The sequence below is a fragment of the Diabrotica undecimpunctata genome, chromosome 3 (genome assembly GCF_040954645.1).
Source record: "Diabrotica undecimpunctata isolate CICGRU chromosome 3, icDiaUnde3, whole genome shotgun sequence".
Lineage (NCBI taxonomy): Eukaryota > Metazoa > Arthropoda > Insecta > Coleoptera > Chrysomelidae > Diabrotica > Diabrotica undecimpunctata.
Genome location: NC_092805.1, coordinates 107,979,652 through 107,998,066, shown reverse-complemented (window position 1 = coordinate 107,998,066; position 18,415 = coordinate 107,979,652). Strand labels below are relative to the sequence as shown.

Here is an 18,415-nt window from a genome sequence, read left to right as displayed (position 1 = left end):
TTTAGTTGTCATCCAAGTTTAAGATAGCTCGTAACCGTAAGCGCAAAACAAACATTGGCACTTTCAGTCAAGAGCAGATGAAAGCAGCTGTGCGTCTCGTTGTTCAAGAAAATCTGCCTATAAGACGAGCAGCCGAATTACAAGGTGTTGCCTTTGTTACTTTGTTTAGGTAAGAAATCAGATGCATTTAAGTAACTTTTTCTGTTGTATGATGCACTATTTTTCATTTCTAAAAATGGTTTTTCTTTTATTTTAGGTATGTACGCAAAGTTAAAGCGAACCCCGATTCAGACACTGCTTTTCGTCCCAAATATGATGTGAGGTTAATTTTTACACATGATGAAGAGAAAACCTTAGTTGACTATATTTTGACCTCTGCAAAGATGTGCTATGGACTTACTCCACTGGAATGCCACAAGCTTGCGCTTGAGTCAGCAATAAGAAACAATAAGGAAATCCCTAATAATTGGAAAGAACAAAAAATGGCAGGTAGAGAGTGGTATTTTGGCTTCAGGAAAAGGCATCCAGAATTAAGTTGTCGAAAACCAGAAGCTTGTAGTTTATCCCGTTCTACTGCGTTTAACAAGCACAATGTTTCAACTTTTTTCAAAAATCTTGAAACAGTTAAGCGTGAGTCTCGTTTTAGTGATGGCAGTAGAGTCTTTAATTTAGACGAAACTGGAACCACCACAGTTCATGCTCCTCCTAAAATTCTTGCCAAAAAAGGTATGAAACAGGTCTCTCAATGTACTAGTGGGGATAGAGGGGTTCTTGTAACGACCTGCAGTATCATTTGTGCTGGTGGTTATGCCTTACCTCCGGCCATGGTATTTCCCAGAGTTCATTTTAAGGAAATGATGATACAAGATGCTCCAGCAGGTACGTTGGGATTGGCTGCTTCTTCTGGATGGATGAACAGGGAATTATTTCCGCAAGTAATGGAACATTTTATAAAATATTCTTCTAGTTCTTGTAACAACCCCAGCCTTCTCATCATGGATAATCACGAGAGCCATTTGTCAATGGAAACCTTGGATCTTGCAAAGTCGAATGGGGTCACAATATTGACACTACCTCCACACTGCTCAAACAAAATGCAGCCCTTAGATGTAGCAGTATTTTCATCGTTCAAGGCGCATTATAACAATGCCATGCAAGGTTGGCTTCTTAATCACCCTGGTATTCCAGTAAATATTTTTAATGTCGGAAGTTTTGTTAAAGTTGCGCATGAAAGATCAATGACACCTACGAACATCAGTTCAGGATTTAAGAAAACTGGCATCTTCCCTTATGATCCAGAAATATTTTCAGACGACGATTTCCTCATGTCGGCTGTAACAGACAGACCAGAAAATCATTTTGAACCAACAGTTATTCAACAGCCTGAGCAAGAAACAGAAAAACAGAAAGGCATCGAGGGAACTGATGAAACGCCAGCAGAAAATAAAACCAATAATAAATCTTCTTCTGTTTCTCCACAAATCTTTCGAGGATTTCCAAAGGCACAAAAAAGAAAGATTCAGAAATCTAGAAGGCAAGGAAAAACAATTATTGCGACTGACACTCCTGAAAAGGACGAACTAGCTAAAAGGGAATTGAGTAGAAAAAAAGTAAACCAAACAGCTGTTAAAAAGGTGACAAGAAAAATTACAGATGATGATGATGACGAAGAACACGAATGGCAGGAATCATCAAGTGAAAGCGATTGGCCACCGAAAGATCCAATTTCAGATCTTACTGAGGAATTAACCAGACCTCCAACTAAAAATAACTTCATTTTGGTACAGTTTACGACCAAGAATTTGATTTACTTTGTTGGGAAAATATTGAACGTTTTGGAAAAAGATGAATTTAAAATTTCCTTTATGAGGAAAAGCGCAAAAGTAACTTGCAAATTCGTCTTTCCTACAAATCCAGATATTTCAGTTGTTCGGTTAGAAGATATTAAAATGCTTTTACCTCAACCGATTCTTTCTGGGTCAACGTCAAGACAAAATGCCTACATGAGTTTTGAAATAAATTTTAACAATCATGACGTTCGGTAAAATATATTTATTAATAAGTTCATTTAGGTCCTAGTGAGTAAAACTTGTATGACACTACATATTTTACATTAAACATATTTTTGTTTAGAAAGTGTTTCATTGTACCCCACCGATAGTTTCAGTGTGCCCCATATTTGGGGCACACTGAAACAAATGACATGGTAATAAAAAAATAATAAAAGATAGGTAATATTATTAGGTAATTCAAACCAATCGCTGCATTAATGACAAGTAATGTCTACTATTTGCGATATTACAAACAAATTATACAAAAATCTAATTTTTCTAAAAAAAAAGTCATTTGAAAAAAAAAATGATCCACTGTGGAACATTCTCCCCTATGTACATCAGCTAAGTAAGAAATAATTATATTATTATTATTATTACAATAATAATATGATTGAAACTTGCTGAATGACAGTTGTCGAAGCAAAAGAAAAGATTAACAATTATTTAACAATGTAACTTTCTGACACGTTTTCATTAATCCACTTAAGTAAATCATTTTTATAGGAAATATATATACTTTTTTCTGGAACATCGCAGTTTTCGGTTGAAATTTGTTCTAATAATAAAATGAACCAACACGTTTACATAACGCATACAAATTCACCCCACGTCCAATTAGTCAAGGAAATCCTACGTCGGTATATCCAATTAGTCGTTGTAATCCTGTTAGGAAACCCTGAGAAATCATTTAAAAACTCTCAAACTCTACGCTCTCTTCACTTCTGGTGGAAGTACCAACCGCAACTCATATCGCAAGTTCGACTAACTCGCCTTCAACCTTTCTAAACAACAACAAATGGTGGTGGCCGTTAAAGTTTTTAAGAAAACAACACCTAATGGTAAAGTCACGGTATATCTTAGCAAGAGAGACTTCATCGATCATCTAGACCACACAGATCCCATAGATGGAGTGGTCGTTGTCGAAGATGGATACTTGCAGGGCAGAAAGATCTACGGGCAGGTAAATAGGGTTTTAATATTGGCTTTTTTAGAACCATAGTATTCATTATTGTAGATCATTACCAAATATCTACGAGATCTTCTCATATCGTCATTTATTTATTTTTATTCAAATGTAACATATCTACAATCTCAGAAATCATGATATCTTTTAATGGAATAGATACTGTACAATATTTCAGTGGCAGAAGATATTGGAAACGAGGTTCCTAGTTAAACACCACCTTTCAATTTTGTTTATTATCTATTCCCTGTTCTTTTGCTTTTTTGTTGTCTGTTTTGCTTCAGTTTTAGGATTGTTAAATTTTTCTTTCAATATACTAGTGCGCTTTTTTTGTGTATTATAATGGATAATACGATATCCACTAATATTTATTATTGATGTTTGAATTCTTGTAACCTGTACACTGCCGTTTCAATTTTCTAGACTCCTCCATGGGTTTAATATGTAGGACTTCATTTGTGATTTTGTTTGACATATAATTATTATCCTACACATAATGCATAAACATGAATTATCGTGTGTTGTATCTAGGTTTATAATAATGATTTCGTGAATAAAATTTAATTACATTTTAAAAAAAGCTGTAGATTTGTTTTTTATTCATTTTTTATTGAAGCAACTATGATCTATTAGTACAAAAGCGTGCATCTGGATCTTATGGGTATCCAACTTAACAGGATACCGAATTATAGTAGGATTTTGGAAATTTTCGTCTATTTTTATATAGTCTTTCTTTGTTTTTATTTACGAATATTTTTCCTAGTTTATTTTTGATAAAATTCTTTTTGCTATGACCACAAATTTTGCCATGCATATGAATTGAAGGTATGCATCAAAGTTTTGAGTTTTATTTAATTTTTTTACTTTTTGTATCTTTTAACAATATGGACTATTGTACCTTACTATTTCTTTTACATTATTTAAAAACGTAGGTCCTCACCGTCTACCGATATGGTAGAGAAGAGGATGAAGTCATGGGAGTCAAATTCAGTAAGGAAATGGTCGTAGCCAGTGAACAACTGGTGCCCTTGAAGGAGAAACAACCATTGACTCCAGTGCAGGAAAAACTGATCAGCAAATTGGGAGCAAGTGCCCATCCCTTTACCTTCCATTTTCCTGACATGTCACCATGTTCCGTTACTCTGCAACCAGGTGAGATCTTGGCTAAACGTAGTTTGAATAAAGACGCTTACATATTTCTGTCGTTTGTAGGTGAGGACGACCAGGGTAAACCTCTGGGAGTTGAGTATTATGTTAAATGTTATGTGGGTTCCAACGAAGAGGACAAAGGCCATAAACGTAGCATCGTCCAGCTAGCAATTAAGAAACTACAGTACGCTCCAGCTATCAAGGGTGCCAGTCGTCTTCCAAGCTCTTTGGTGTCCAAAGGTTTTACATTCTCCAGTGGAAAGATCAACCTGGAAGTCACTCTCGACAAGGATATCTACTATCATGGAGAGAAGATCGGGGCGAACGTTATGATCAGCAATAATTCAAGAAAGCAAGTCAGAAATATCAAGGTGTATGTTGTACAGCATTGCGAGGTAATTTAAATTTATAAATGTATATTCGACCGTATCGAATTAACTTCATCTCTGGAGTCTTCATCTAAATCTGTTGCGGTCTCAGTCTTCTATATACCTTCAACACAATATCACAATACAATACCTTCTTTATCTATTACGTTTTTTTTACATATTTTCCTAGATTGTACAAATACCTACTACCTACTCCTTTCTAGTTTTTATTACAGACATACATCTTGATTTTAGTAAATATAACCAGTGGACTTTTTCGTTAGTTATAATATTTAATTGCACGTCTTTTTACAGTTATACCATCGCAATCACCTTCATCTCTTTTACTATTCTATAAAGTTGACTACATTTATAGTCTCAAACTAGTCTAAAATTACGAAAATAATAACTTTATTATATTCCTATGCATCATACATATTGCAGAATTGATATGTTAATAGAGTTAATATCCTCGTTTGTCTTCTTCTAGTTACATCACCAGTATCGAACGTTAGATATCATGTTGGCTACCATATTCGTTATCGTGACTTTATTGACAGCAGCTCTAAATAATGATGTAATCGATTTTCCGTACCATTGTTTTAGATTTTTTAGCCATGATGTTCTTCTTTTACCAGGACCACGTTTACCTTGGATCTTACCTGAATCTACGGTTGTATTTCAGCTGATATTGACATTGCTGCCGAAATACAAGAGTTTCTCTACTCTGTCCAGTATGACATCTGCGATTTTTATACCGTCATCCAGTATACAGTTTTGTTTGCTGACTATCATACTATTTAGTTTTCTTAAAGTTGAGTTTTAATCCATAATGATTACAGATTTTTTTTATTTTGTTCTTTAGATTTTGAAGATCTTCTCCGCAATAAGCCAGCACTAAGGTATCTTCGGCATATCTAATATTACCACCATTAACAAAAAAGCATTAACCAACATTAACAATAATACCTTCTGTTGTCTCCAAAGGATTAATCTCGTTTGTAGTACGCCGAATACTCCTTGTTTAAAATATCTTTTTTCATCAGTCTTCTCACTCAACAACTCAATTTTATTGACTATTTTTATTTCCAAGACCAAACATTCAAAGAAAGAATTCTATTTTACTGAATTATACAAGATTTGTTAGGATTACTCACTAGTCATACATCTGGTGAATAATGATATAATAATAACAAATATTTAATATTTATTTTGAAAACTATAAAATGTAATATATTAAATTAAAATATGGCGGCATTTATCGTCTATTTGTAATTGTCGTCAGCGGCTAAGACCATAAAACTAGAAGGCATCAATTTATTATCGATTTTAGAGGAAAAAATGGCTAGAAATCTTATTAACCTTGCTCAGATATTTCAAATATTAATTGAAATATGAAAAATTCCTCGATACTACTAAATAATACCTAACCTGTTTGAATTTTTGAGCAGGCGGTTTTCTTTTTCTTTATCATTAAATTATGTTTTTCTAGGTAACAATGGTCAATGCCCAATTCTCAAAGTACGTTGCCAGTTTGGAAACTCGTGAAGGCTGCCCTATAACACCAGGTGCAAGTTTCACTAAAGTGGTATATCTTGTACCACTTGCATCCAGCAATAAGGATCGCAGAGGTTTGTAATATCGTATTTAGGTTTTTATTTCATGTCATATAATGGTGTATCCTAACATTTTTCTAAGTAATATCTATCAAGGAAACCAGTATTGAAATTTACATCAATAGATTTATTCCGTTAATATCATGACCGGTCTTAATTAACCAATTAACATTGTTATCAATTATTACATCAATGTTACCAATGTAAATACACGAATTCTCTACGCTTGTCTTAGTGTTTGCGTTAACACTTTTTTCATATTTTCTGTCGTAAGTTAATTCCTCTTGCAATTTCTGTGAAAGAAATTCACCTGCTCTACCTGTGTTTATTCTTTCTCTATGATTTCATTTGCACTATGGCCCTTAGTATTAAATATTATACCTAAACATTTACATGTTTCTACAATTTTGTCAGATGTTTCGTCTTTGTCGACTATTAGATTTACACATTTTGTCACATTCATTGTTAGACATAACGCATCATATTCCGTTTGATACTTTCTTATCATATAATTAAGACATTCTTCATCCTCTAAGAACCCTTTCGGGCCCTTTTTTTTCTGGACGTTGGCTCATATATCGTATTGTTCAGTTGCCATATAGAGACGACGACTTAGTGCCAGCAACACTAGTTGAAGGTTTTACGTTGCCATGAAGTAAATCTGTTTAAAACTTTAACATCATATAAATTTATTAACATTTAATAACATTTAAATGGATTCTACCCAGCTATTTAGTGGGTTCACTCATGTATATCTAGTAACAGCACTGATGATGGAATTAGCATTCCGAAAACGTTCAGTGAAGTAGCGCGAAAGGGTTCTTTTTAAATAAATATCCCTTTTTATAAAGGGTTTTTTTAAATAAAATTTTTGTGATTTATGATATACAACCGACATCTAAGTATCATTAGCGTAGCATATTTCTTTCCCTAGAGGTGTTCGTCCATATAGTGGTCCACAAGTTATGATGTGTGTTTAAGAACTGTTCTTCCATTTGCCACTGTTGCAGGTCCTAATTTCCGTTACATACAGGGTAATGCAAGGCCACATACTGCAGCAACAGTAAGAGATTGGTTTCATAATGAGGATATACACTTTTACTGTGGCCAGCACAATCGCCAAATCTTAATCTTATCGGGCATGTATGAGGTATGCTTCAGAGACAGATTGCTCCTCATCTGCACAATGTTTTAACTAGACAAGATCTTCTTAAACGTTTCGTAAAACGATGTATATATTGCTGCCCAATCAGGAATTATAACGGTAATATTTGGTTATAATTGACGGTTATAATTGATGTATATATGGGAAAAACTTTGTGTTCTTTAGACATTTTTGACGTGTTTATATGTAGGGTGTTACTTTAATTTAATTGCAATGTATATTCCCCTTAATACCCTTTTAATGTACTCGTTCTATTATATTCTCCGCTCAAGACTCAGTTATTTAAGTTATTTAGATTTTGGATTTCGCCTGTTCTTGTAATGTTTTTGTTTCTTTCCATATCAATTAATGATTTTTTAATTTCTACTTATACACAATATGAAAATCTCCATTCTTTCCTAAAACAGCTCAAAAAAAGATTGATTTCATATGGATTTTTATCAATTGATTGTTTCAATTTTCCGTACATTAAATAGTAATACCCCATTTCAAAAATATTGTTATTTAACCAAACAGAATACAAATGGTAACAAAACAGTTGGTTTGGAAAGAGTCTCCCTGTTGAAATGATATTAGTAAAAGCCCAATCACAAACCATTTATAGTGACGTCTTTGTAAATATTTCTTAGATTTTAAATACAACATATTATGTAAATTGCGTTCTGATTGCAGGTGTAGCCTTAGATGGTCGTCTGCGGGATGACGATGCCAATTTGGCCAGTTCTACCTTGGTTCCGGATGGAAAGTGCCCTATCGATGCCATCGGTATCGTAATATCATACTCTCTGAGGGTGAAACTGAATTGTGGAACTCTGGGAGGGGAATTGGTGACTGATGTACCATTCAAGCTTTTACATCCAGCTCCTGGTACAATGGATAAAGATCGCTCTCAGAGCTTGAAAAAGATGAAATCCGTTGACAAAGGACGGTACGAGAAAAGCTTTGCAAACGACGATGATGATAACATCGTGTTTGAAGATTTTGCCAGATTCAGACTTAGCAGAGATGAACTGGAATAAAAATGTGTGCTTAACATCAGCAAGAAATACCTATATTACCAGCATACCTATATTGCGCAATATGAATGCTTTAGTTCCTTATATTAAAAAAACAAAAAAATTGTAAAAAATTTTTGAAAATAAAAAAAAAATGGTTCATCCGCCAGAAGTTGGGAAAGCAAAATTCTAAATTCAGAAAATGTATTTAATTGATAGGTTTCAAGAGTGGTTTTTATTTTTGGTTAACAACTTACTGCTATCTTAGATAATATAATGTAGTCATCTATACCATAATAAATAAAAAATAAATAATCTAGAAATATAAGGTATTTTATTTGAACTAAAAAAGTATGTTTTAAATCCTAATCCTAATTTTACCATTCTTATTACCTTCTTCAAACCTTTTTAAGTGGTAGCTGCTGATATTACATACCTATGTGCGATATTTCACATATCATCATCATCATCAGGACTTTTCATTCCGAGTGGAATGTTTGCCGCTCTTACTTAGAGCTCTCTTGGCTTTCGTTACAATTTTCTTTCATTTATTTCGATATGTGCATAGTTCCCTCTAGTTTCTCACTCTTCCCCTTGGTCTTTCAGTTGCTGGTTTCCATCTGGTGATCCTCTTAATCAGTAGGTCGTTTTTGCTTCTCTCTATGTGTCCTAGCCATCTCAGCCTCTGTGCTTTAAAAAATCTAACTATAACTTCTCCCTCTATTACGTCTCTTAGTTCATGGTTCATTCTTCTTCTCATTTCTCCGTTGTCCATTCTTATTGGGCCCATAATTCGTCTGTCGGCCGAGGATTTTCCTTTCGAAAATTCTCAATTTTTCTTCATCTTTTTCCGTGAGGCACATTGTCTCAGCTGCGTACGTAACTACTGGTCTAATTGCAACTCTGTATATTTTCAGTTTTGTATTTCTGGATAAGTTCTTGTCCTTCATGAGCCTATAATATCTCCAGTATATTTTGTTGCCTGCTAGTATTCGTTCCGTTACTTCTTCACTTCTCTTGTTTTGAGCATTCACTATTACCCCCAATTATTTAAATTGTTGGACTATTTCAAAAGTGTAGTTTTCTATTTTGATTTCTCTTGTCTTGTTACCTTCTCTTCTAGAGTAGAGTAGATATTTTGTTTTTCCTTCGTTAATTTCTAGACCTATTTTCCGTGCTTTTTTTGCCAGGATTGTTATTGCTTCTTTTAATCTTTCCTTGTCTCTTCCTATAAGAACTCAATCATCTGCATATGCAACTATTTGTGTTGAGAAGTGGGCTATAGTTCCTTTAATTTTGCTGGCCTTGACTGTTCTTTTGTACTGCTATGTTGAATAATATGGTTGACAGGGAATCGCCTTGCCGCACTCCTGTTTCTACTACAATTGATTTTGTGCTACCTTCTTCTGTTCGAGCTCCATCCACGCTCATTTTTGTTAATCTGAATAATTTTGCTGGTATATCTTGATTTTTCATTTCAATAAATAATTTATTTTTTCCAATACAGTCAAAGCTTTGTCTGAAGTCTACGAAAGGATGTGGAGTTCTATGTTGTGTTCGTGGCATCTTTCGATTGTTTGTGTAACTATGTGGATGGCATCTGTAGTGGATCTGCCTTCTCTGAATCCTTGCTGGTAGTCCCCAATTTTTTTCTCTGAGAATTGAGTGAGTTTTTGATTGATGAGGGCTGTTATAATTTTATATGTTGTGCTCAATTGAGATATTGCTCTATAGTTGTTACAGTTTGTTACTTCTCATTTCTTAAATATTGGTATAATTCTGCCTTCTTTCCAATCCTTGGGCATTTCTTCTGCTTCCCATATTCTAACTATTAGGTTATAGATGCTTGTTAATAACTTTTCCCCTCCATTTTTAATCAGCTCATTGGGAATTTCATCTAGACCGGGTGTTCTTTTCTGTTTCATTTTTTGCATGATGTATAAATATTCTGTGAAGTGTGTTTCCCATGATCTATTGTCAATTTTAACTACTGGTCTGCCTTTTCTTTGTTGAGCTTTTAGGTATCCAAATAGTTTGGCGCTGTCTTTACTATTCCTTTCTAGGTCCATTAACAGCTCTTCTATCCACAATTTTTTTTTTTGTTCTTGCAACAATTATCTGCTGCTTTCTTTTTTTCTTTATATTCATTTCGATGATGTTCTTCTTTAGTTGATATCCATTTATCTCTTGCTTGGTTTTTCTGTTTGATTTTGATTTCGCATTCTGCATTAAACCACTCTTTCCTTCTTTTTATTTCCCTCTGTCCTAACACCTCTTCAGCTGAAGTCAAAGTGGATTATTTTTTATTTTTCCATATGTCCTCTGTGTTATTTGCTTCTGTTAGATTTTCCTTTAGGGTTGTCTTATATTGTTCTCTTAGTTCCTGTACTTTTAACTTCTACAGATTCCATCTTCTTTTGTTTTGTCTTGTTCTCGCTGCTTTAATTATCTTCATTTTGATTTCTCCTATTACTAGAAAATAGTCTGTGTCCGTGTTTGCTCCTCTATATGATCTGACATCGTGCATTATTCCTTTCCATTTTTTGGATATTAGTATGTGATCTATCTGATTGCCATCTGTTGTACCAGGTATCAACCATGCTCTTTTCTGTGCATGAAGTTTGTGCTTATAATGTAACTGTTTGTTATTGCTGCTAGTTGGCACCATTTTCTTCCGTTATCGTTTGTCTCATCATGAATGATTTCTTTCCCTGCTACTTCCTTAGACTGGTTTTCTTTGCCTACTTTTGCATTGAAGTCACCAACCATTAGTACTTTATCATTTCTGGGTAACCTTTCATATAATTCTTCCAGTTGTTCATATAATTCAATTTTATTATTTTATGGTGCATTTTCTGTGGGTGCATATATGTTTATGATTGTCATATTGGCTTGTTTGTTTTCTATTTTTATATATGACATTCGTCCATTTATCGCTTTAAATTCTATAACTTTATCTCTAATCTTATTGTTAACCATGAATGCTGTGCCGTTTTTCCCTTGCTTGTTTTCTCCCGAGTAGTATTTTGTGTAGTTTTTCTTTTTGATATTTCCTTCTCCTTTCCATCGTACTTCTTGTAGTGCTAGTATGTCTATTCTGTATCTTTGCATTTCTCTTGCTACCTCTTCCATTTTTCCTGGTCTCAATAATGTTTAAACGTTCAAGGTTCCTACTTTTACTCTATTTTTCTTCTTGTTTTTTCTTTTTCTATTTCTTTTTCTTATGTTTGATTCGTTTTTCTTTTTCCTTGCTAGTTTCGTCATCTGGTTTTTATCCGTTTTCTTTAAAGCCTCTTTACATTCCATAGACGCGTTTTCCATATTCGTTTGACGGGATGTTTTAGTGATACTGGTCGTTTGTTCTTTACTATGTGCTACTTTTACATACGATCCCAGTTTTTTGACTTTGTGCCAGTATTATTTGCGGTCTTGGTTATTTTCGCCATATCTTCTGATTTATTTTCGTCATCCCCTGGTGATCTTTCAGTATATGTTCTTCCTCTGGGTTTTCCTTGAGGTGTTTTAGTATTCATCGTTTCGCTTTATGTCTTCTTGTATCCTAAGTTTTCCACAGTATATGTTTTGTCGTCTATTTTTAGCTTATTATAATTTAGTGATGCCTTCTGACCCCTTTCTCTTACTTCTTTTAAGTGTTGTTTCAGTATTTTTCTCTGGTCTTGTATCTCCTTGGAATAATCTTCACTAAGATAAATGTCAGTTCCTTTTAGTCTTTTCGATTGGTTCATTATTTTTGTTCTTTTGGAACCGCTTTTAAGTTCCAGTAGTATAGGTCTCGGTCGTAGGGGATCTCTTTGGCTACCGACGCGTTTTATATATATTATGTCTTTGTGTTCATTTAGTGGAACTTTGATTTTAATTGCCATATTTTTTATACTATTTATCATATCATTTTCTTGTTTATCTTCTTTCTTTGTTATACCATATACTATATTATTTTTCTTTCTTACTTCACATATATTATGCCAAATTTTCGTCTCTCTTCGAAGGTTGGCAATCCAATTGGCAATAGGTAAACGTGAAATGCTGGCTCGGAAAATTTCGGATGATGCATTACCGAGACATCAGCGTAGATCCTCTTTGAGCCGGGATTTCTGTCTTCCTATTAACCGCTTATGGAGCGAAAACATTAGCATTCACAAACAAGGTAGTGAATAAGAGTGAGTGTCTCTCTGAGAGACCGACTCTCAAACGAAGAAATACGTTGTAGAACAAAAACAACAGACGCAATCAAAAAAATCGCGTCGCTAAAATGATATTGGGCGGGACACGTCGCCAGACTATCAGACCAAGACAAGAAGCAATACGGAGCAGAGCACGCTCACCAACTAGATGGACCCGAAGCGTGTTAGCAATAACTGGATGCAAGCGGCACAAGACAGAGACAGATGGAAAGAGCTGAGGGAGACCTATGTCCAGCAGTAAGCGCACATGTTGATGATGATTAACCGAGGTATTACATATCTATTCCCGCGCATCCAGGTGTCTGGACGACGTCACTTATTCAACGATAATGTGTCTTCAAAGAACAGTTTGTGCTTGCATTTTCGAGAAAATAATTAATTTAATCTTGATAATATAATTGATGTTCATATTCGTCACGCTTGCTGCATTTTACATGAGCCGAAAATCACATCTTAGCCTGCAGAACAAACTCCTGATTTATAGACGTATTTTAAGAGCAACATGGCTATATGCAGCACAAATCTTCTTCTTCTTAAAGTCCCATCTCCTATCGGAGGTTGGATATCATAACGGCTATGGTCACTTTGTTGGCTGCTGCTCTGAAAAGTTGTAGTGAACTACAGTTAAACCATTCTCTAAGGTTCCTCAGCCAGGAGATGCGTCTTCTTCCTATGCTTCTTCTTCCTTGGATCCTTCCTTGCATAATAATTCTCAGCAGCTCATATTTTTCTCCTCTGGCTATGTGACCCAAATACTCTAGTTTTCTTCTTTTTATGCTGTTCATAATTTCTAACTCCTTATTTAGACGTCGTAGTACCTCAGCATTGGTAATCCTTTGAACCCACTGAATTTTTAATATTCTTCTGTAACACCACATTTCGAACGCTTCTATTTTTCTTATGTGTTGCTTCTTCAATGTCCAAGCATCCATTCCGTATAGTAAGATAGAAAATATGTAACATCTTAGAGCCCTCAATCTAAAATGCAACTGAAGGTCTCTGTTGGTAAGCATTGTCTTCATTTTCACAAATGCTTGCCTTGCAGTTTAAATTCGGACTTTGATTTCTCTACTTTCGGTTAGTTCTTCTTCTACTTTTACTTTTAGTTTGTTGTTTGGGTAGATATTTTTGATCGTTTTGATTATTCCTATAGGTATTTCTCTTGCCTACAGTAAGTGGATAACGTCTTTTAATTTGACACGGTCAAATGCTTTCTTAAGGTTCACGAAACATAGATATGCCGGTTTGTTGTATTCCAATGATTTCTCTTGCACTTGCCACATTATAAATATAGAGTCGGTGCATGATCTTCCCGACCTGTAACCTTGTTCTTCTGCTAGTGTATAATTTCATTCAGTTTATTTGTTATCACTTTGGTTGTTAATTTTAGTGTTGTGTTTAATAAATTAATTCCTCTGTAATTTTCCGGGTCCGATTTGTTTCTCTTTTTGAAGAGAGGTATTAGGATGCTTGATCTCCATTCTTGGGGAATTCTGTTTTGTTCAATTATTTTTTGGATTGGTCTTAATAGTTGTTTGGTCAGATCTGGTTCTCCATACTTTAGGAGTTCGTTCGGTATTCTGTCCTCTCCTGGTGATTTTCTATTCCTTAATTTCATTTTAATTTCCTTTATTTCTTCGTTTGTCGTCAACTCTGGTGTTGGTGGTACATTATCGTCACCTTTAGCAAACAGGGATCGAAAGTAGTCTACCCATGTTTCCTTCTGAATGTGTTTCGTTTTTATTAGTTTGTTTATCTCTTTTCTTTGTCCTCTGATCATTCTCCATATTTCTTTTTGTGTTCCGCAGAAGTCGTGTTCCATCTTTTTTGAACAACTCTGCCAGTGTTCCTTTTTTATTTGTCTAACTAAAGTATTCGTTTAATTTCTGATTCGTTTATAGTGGTTGTATGCCTGTTGTGTTTGTTGTGTTCCGTATTGTAAAAAGGCTTTCTTCTTTTCTTCGCATTTTGTCTTCACTTCCTCTCTAAATCATGGTGTTTTCTTTTTTGAAATGTTAGTGTTCGTTACTTTCCTTTCTCCAAGTGATTCTGTTGCTACGTTAATTATGTTATTTTTGAGTTTTTCCCAGCTTTCCTCAATATTATCGTTTTCTAATATTTCATTCCCAGCGATTTTCTCTGATATTCTTTTCCTGTATAAGTATTCCGTGGATTCCGTATTTAGTCCTTCGACTTTGGTTTTTGTTTGTGTTGGTGCCGCTCTCTTGGTTGGCAAGTATTTCAGCATGATTCTTATTTTACATAATACTAGGCTATGGTCGCTACCTACATCTGCTGAGTTGAGGCATCTTACGTCGATTATTTTCGATGGATGTATATCTCTGTTGGTTAGAACATAATTTATCATAGATCTTTGTCCACGGGTGTTATTAAATGTATATATGTGTTGGTCTTTGTGGTCAAAAATGTGTTGTTTATTCTTAGTTTCTTATTCGTGCAGAAGTTGATCATCAGTTTTCCATTTTCGTTTTTAACATTCCCGTTATTTGTTTAATGTCGGGTATTACTTAATTGCCTATTCGAGCGTTAAAATCCCCCAAAATTATTCTCTCTGACTTGATCTACTACTTGTGGTAATTGGTCATAAAACGCTTCCCTTGTTGTTTGAGGCTTGTTATTTTCTGGTCCGTATACTCCGGTGATGTTCAGGTCTTCCTTCTCTATTCTTATCTTTGTTGTTACTATTTTTTGACACTTTTTGATGTGATTTTGGTATCTTTGGTGTATTAGTAAGGCTACACCTTCTTTGGCCCTGTTTTCTTTTTCTACTCCACTGTAGATTAGTATGTATTCACCTAATTTTGACTGACCTTTTCCTTTATTTTTTGCTTTTTGTAGAGCACAAATGTCTATTTCTTTCTCTTTCAGCACTTGGGTTATTTATTGGTCGCTTGAGTTGAGCGATCTGATATTCCAAGTAGTAATTCTCATCTGGGTTTCAGATGTTTTTCGCTTGTCCTTATTTCTTGCCGTAGTCGTCTTCATAGTATCAATCCGGTTCCGAGGCTGTACATTGTTTCTATGAGCAGTATTTGTTTTTACGATTGGTAGGTTGGTAACCTTGCCAATCACCCTCCACATTTTATCCGGGCTTGGGACCTGCTGTGGTAACCGCAGAGCTACTTAATCCATCCCGCAATCACCCCAGGCAGTGTTGGAATGGATGGTGGTCGGAAAAATTAATATTAACAACTCGTTAATTTGGAACACTTTGACATCTGGACAGCTGGATTGGCTGCAGGGATTCGATATAAGGTATAAGAGAGCGATGAGGAAATTTCGACCAGAACAGGCGCGAGAAAGCTTCATTACCTATCATTCTTTATTATACAAGAGAAGTTTCTTGTTGAACACGCATCTAAGAGCTGTACTACGTCTGGCCCGCTTTGCTCTATGGATGTGAAACCTATGGACAATAAGGATCAAATATAACTAGATTAGAAGCGTTCCAGTTGTGGTGTTACCGTTGCCTGCTCAAAATCCTGTGGTCATTCGTAAATATCCAATAAACGTGGGCTAGAATTCATGCACAAAGAGCAAGAATTGATCGACACCATTAACATAAACAAGATCCAATACTTCCGTCATATAATGAGGGGGCCTAAATATCACTTGTCCGATTAATCATCCAGGGCAAAACAAAAGGAAATCGCTGGGTCGACAGAAAACAACTCTCCTGGTTGTGTAACATTAGACTATGAACAGGTCGAACGGCCGAGGAATTGTTTTATGAGGCTACTAACCGAGAATCATTTCAGCAACTTGTTAACATGACGATAGCCAACAATTAAAACAAGCATGACACACAAATAAAATACGATGCTTTTGTACGGAGTATGCTAAAGTTAACCATTTTTACACATTAATTAAATTATTCTTACTTAAGTAGTTTTTATTATTTAATAAAGCTTCAGTTCTCAGTGTATTTTGTTTTGTCGAATGTGAGTTAAAAAGGCCATATAATACTTTCAAATTACTGGAGATAAAATGAAATGACATTTAAAAATATAATATAAAAATAAATATAAATATATAATATATATCAAAAAAATATTTGTTTTTATTTTTACAATACATTACATGTACTATTGAACAATATAAAATATCCTTCGTCAAAAATAACACTGTTGATCTGCTTGAACTGACGTAATTTGCTTGATTTCTTTATCATTGCATAATACACCATTCTCGTCTTCTGGACTGTCATCGAGTACATTTAGAGAAACCTGTTGGGTATTTGAGATAGTTCTGCTTCGTCTAAATTCCTTGTCGTTTTTGTCCTTTATCAAGCTATACTTTCTTTTAATTTCGATCTGAACTTCACTGTTCAGTACGCAATAAACAAGAGCAGCGAAAAGTCCCTAAAACATTAAAATACGAAGAGTTAAACATAGATTTAATAAATTTCGAGCTGTTAAATTATACCTGGAAAGCAGCGAATGATTGATCAAAAAATAAATACACTATGTCCAAGGCAGGATTATTTACAATAAAAAGTGACATCAGTGCCGAAAATACATACGGAACTCCAAACAGTGGTATTAAAATCATTGTTGCTTTTAACAATTTTCTACAAAATAGATTTTTATAAATTAATAAAAGCATTTTATAAGAAAAAAATAATAATATTTAGTAATAAAAGCATTTTAATTCGATACATATCTCAAGAATGCATAAAGACAAGCGAAATCCCTATGGAATGGAAAACGTCATATCACAGTATTGTGTATAAGAAAGAAGATAAAAACAATAATTGTAAAAATTATTGAGGAATAATAGGCAAACGGTTTACTCATAAAAAGACGCTTAGAAACGGAATATACCGTTTATATACTGTATATTCGGTATTAGTATAAGAAACCACTTAACTTTGTCAAAATATTCTTATTTATACGTGAAGGTTTAAAGATTATAAAACTTTTTGAAGGATTTTAATTTATTTATTTTTTTTTTAGAGTTTTTAGAAAAAATATCCCAAAAATCAAATAAAATTTCGTCAATTGCGGCCTATCTGACAAGAACAAAATGTCATAAACATATAATTGTACATTACACTACACTACAAAAGGACAAACAAACACTTTAAAATTATTAAAGAAAAGCTACACTATGTGCCGAAGCCGGAGACAGAGTGGCTCCCGATCTAACGGAAATGTTGGGTTGACATGTCACCCCAACATTTCCGTTAGACTCATGTGTATAACATATAATTGAGGAGGTGTCAATCAAAATCAATCATGTCCATAAAAATCAAAAAATGAGTTAGCAGCTGTTTCATAATATAAAGGGTGAATCCTATTCTATGGTGTTTTCGGTTTCGGTTAAAAAAAACCATGTCCTGTTTAAAATGAATACACAATATTAGGTTTCCAAATCAAATGAAATCATGTCCACAGTTGGTTTCAATCATACCACCACATGTCCATTCAGCTAATAGGAGTGCCCCGATTTGGTCACGTGATTTGACCATGTCAACACATTGTCTGTGTTTTCTCTCTAGGTTATGTCGATAGCGAGTATTGAGTTTGTATTGCACTGTGGTTTAATTTTAATATTATTATAGTAGTTTTTATTAAATAAAATTGAAATTTTCCATGGATGAAGAAAACTAAGCGATACAGTACTCCAGTGGGATGTCGTGTGTTTGTTCCATGTAAACACATGAACAAAGGTATGAAATGTGCATTAGTTAGGCCTATAGATGCTATTTTTGTTCGAAATATCCTCTACAAAATACCTGACAAAAACACGCAAGATAACACCATTGCCAGTTGGATAAATCAACGTAACATAAAGCGGCGAAGGCCTAGGCCTACCTCTGAAAAATCAAAGGCTAAAAGTTTTAGTGTACAATATTCTATGCTTTCATCAACCGGTAAAG

The 18,415-nt window shown here is 34.4% G+C and overlaps 2 protein-coding genes across 5 annotated transcripts in view; one reads left to right on the top strand and one right to left on the bottom strand.

Moving 5' to 3' along the window:
* The first annotated feature begins 2,764 nt into the window (after window positions 1-2,764).
* On the top strand, window positions 2,765-8,639 carry Arr2 (arrestin 2). The gene is made up of 5 exons (XM_072526544.1): window positions 2,765-3,015; window positions 3,951-4,170; window positions 4,231-4,562; window positions 6,028-6,166; window positions 7,989-8,639. The coding sequence occupies exons 1-5, from the start codon at window positions 2,851-2,853 to the stop codon at window positions 8,333-8,335; spliced, it is 1,203 nt and encodes a 400-aa protein (XP_072382645.1). The 5' UTR covers window positions 2,765-2,850; the 3' UTR covers window positions 8,336-8,639.
* Window positions 8,640-16,553: 7,914 nt separating this feature from the next.
* The window catches only part of LOC140437188 (parathyroid hormone/parathyroid hormone-related peptide receptor-like), a 42,155-nt gene continuing 40,293 nt past the window's right edge, over window positions 16,554-18,415 (bottom strand). For all 4 annotated transcript variants that reach the window (XM_072526540.1, XM_072526541.1, XM_072526542.1 and 1 more), the window contains exons 7-8: window positions 16,960-17,104; window positions 16,554-16,895 (exon numbers count right to left, since the gene is read on the bottom strand). In XM_072526540.1, coding sequence (XP_072382641.1) covers window positions 16,647-16,895; window positions 16,960-17,104 — 394 coding nt within the window. In that variant the 3' untranslated portion in view covers window positions 16,554-16,646. The remainder of the gene's footprint in view (window positions 16,896-16,959; window positions 17,105-18,415) is intronic.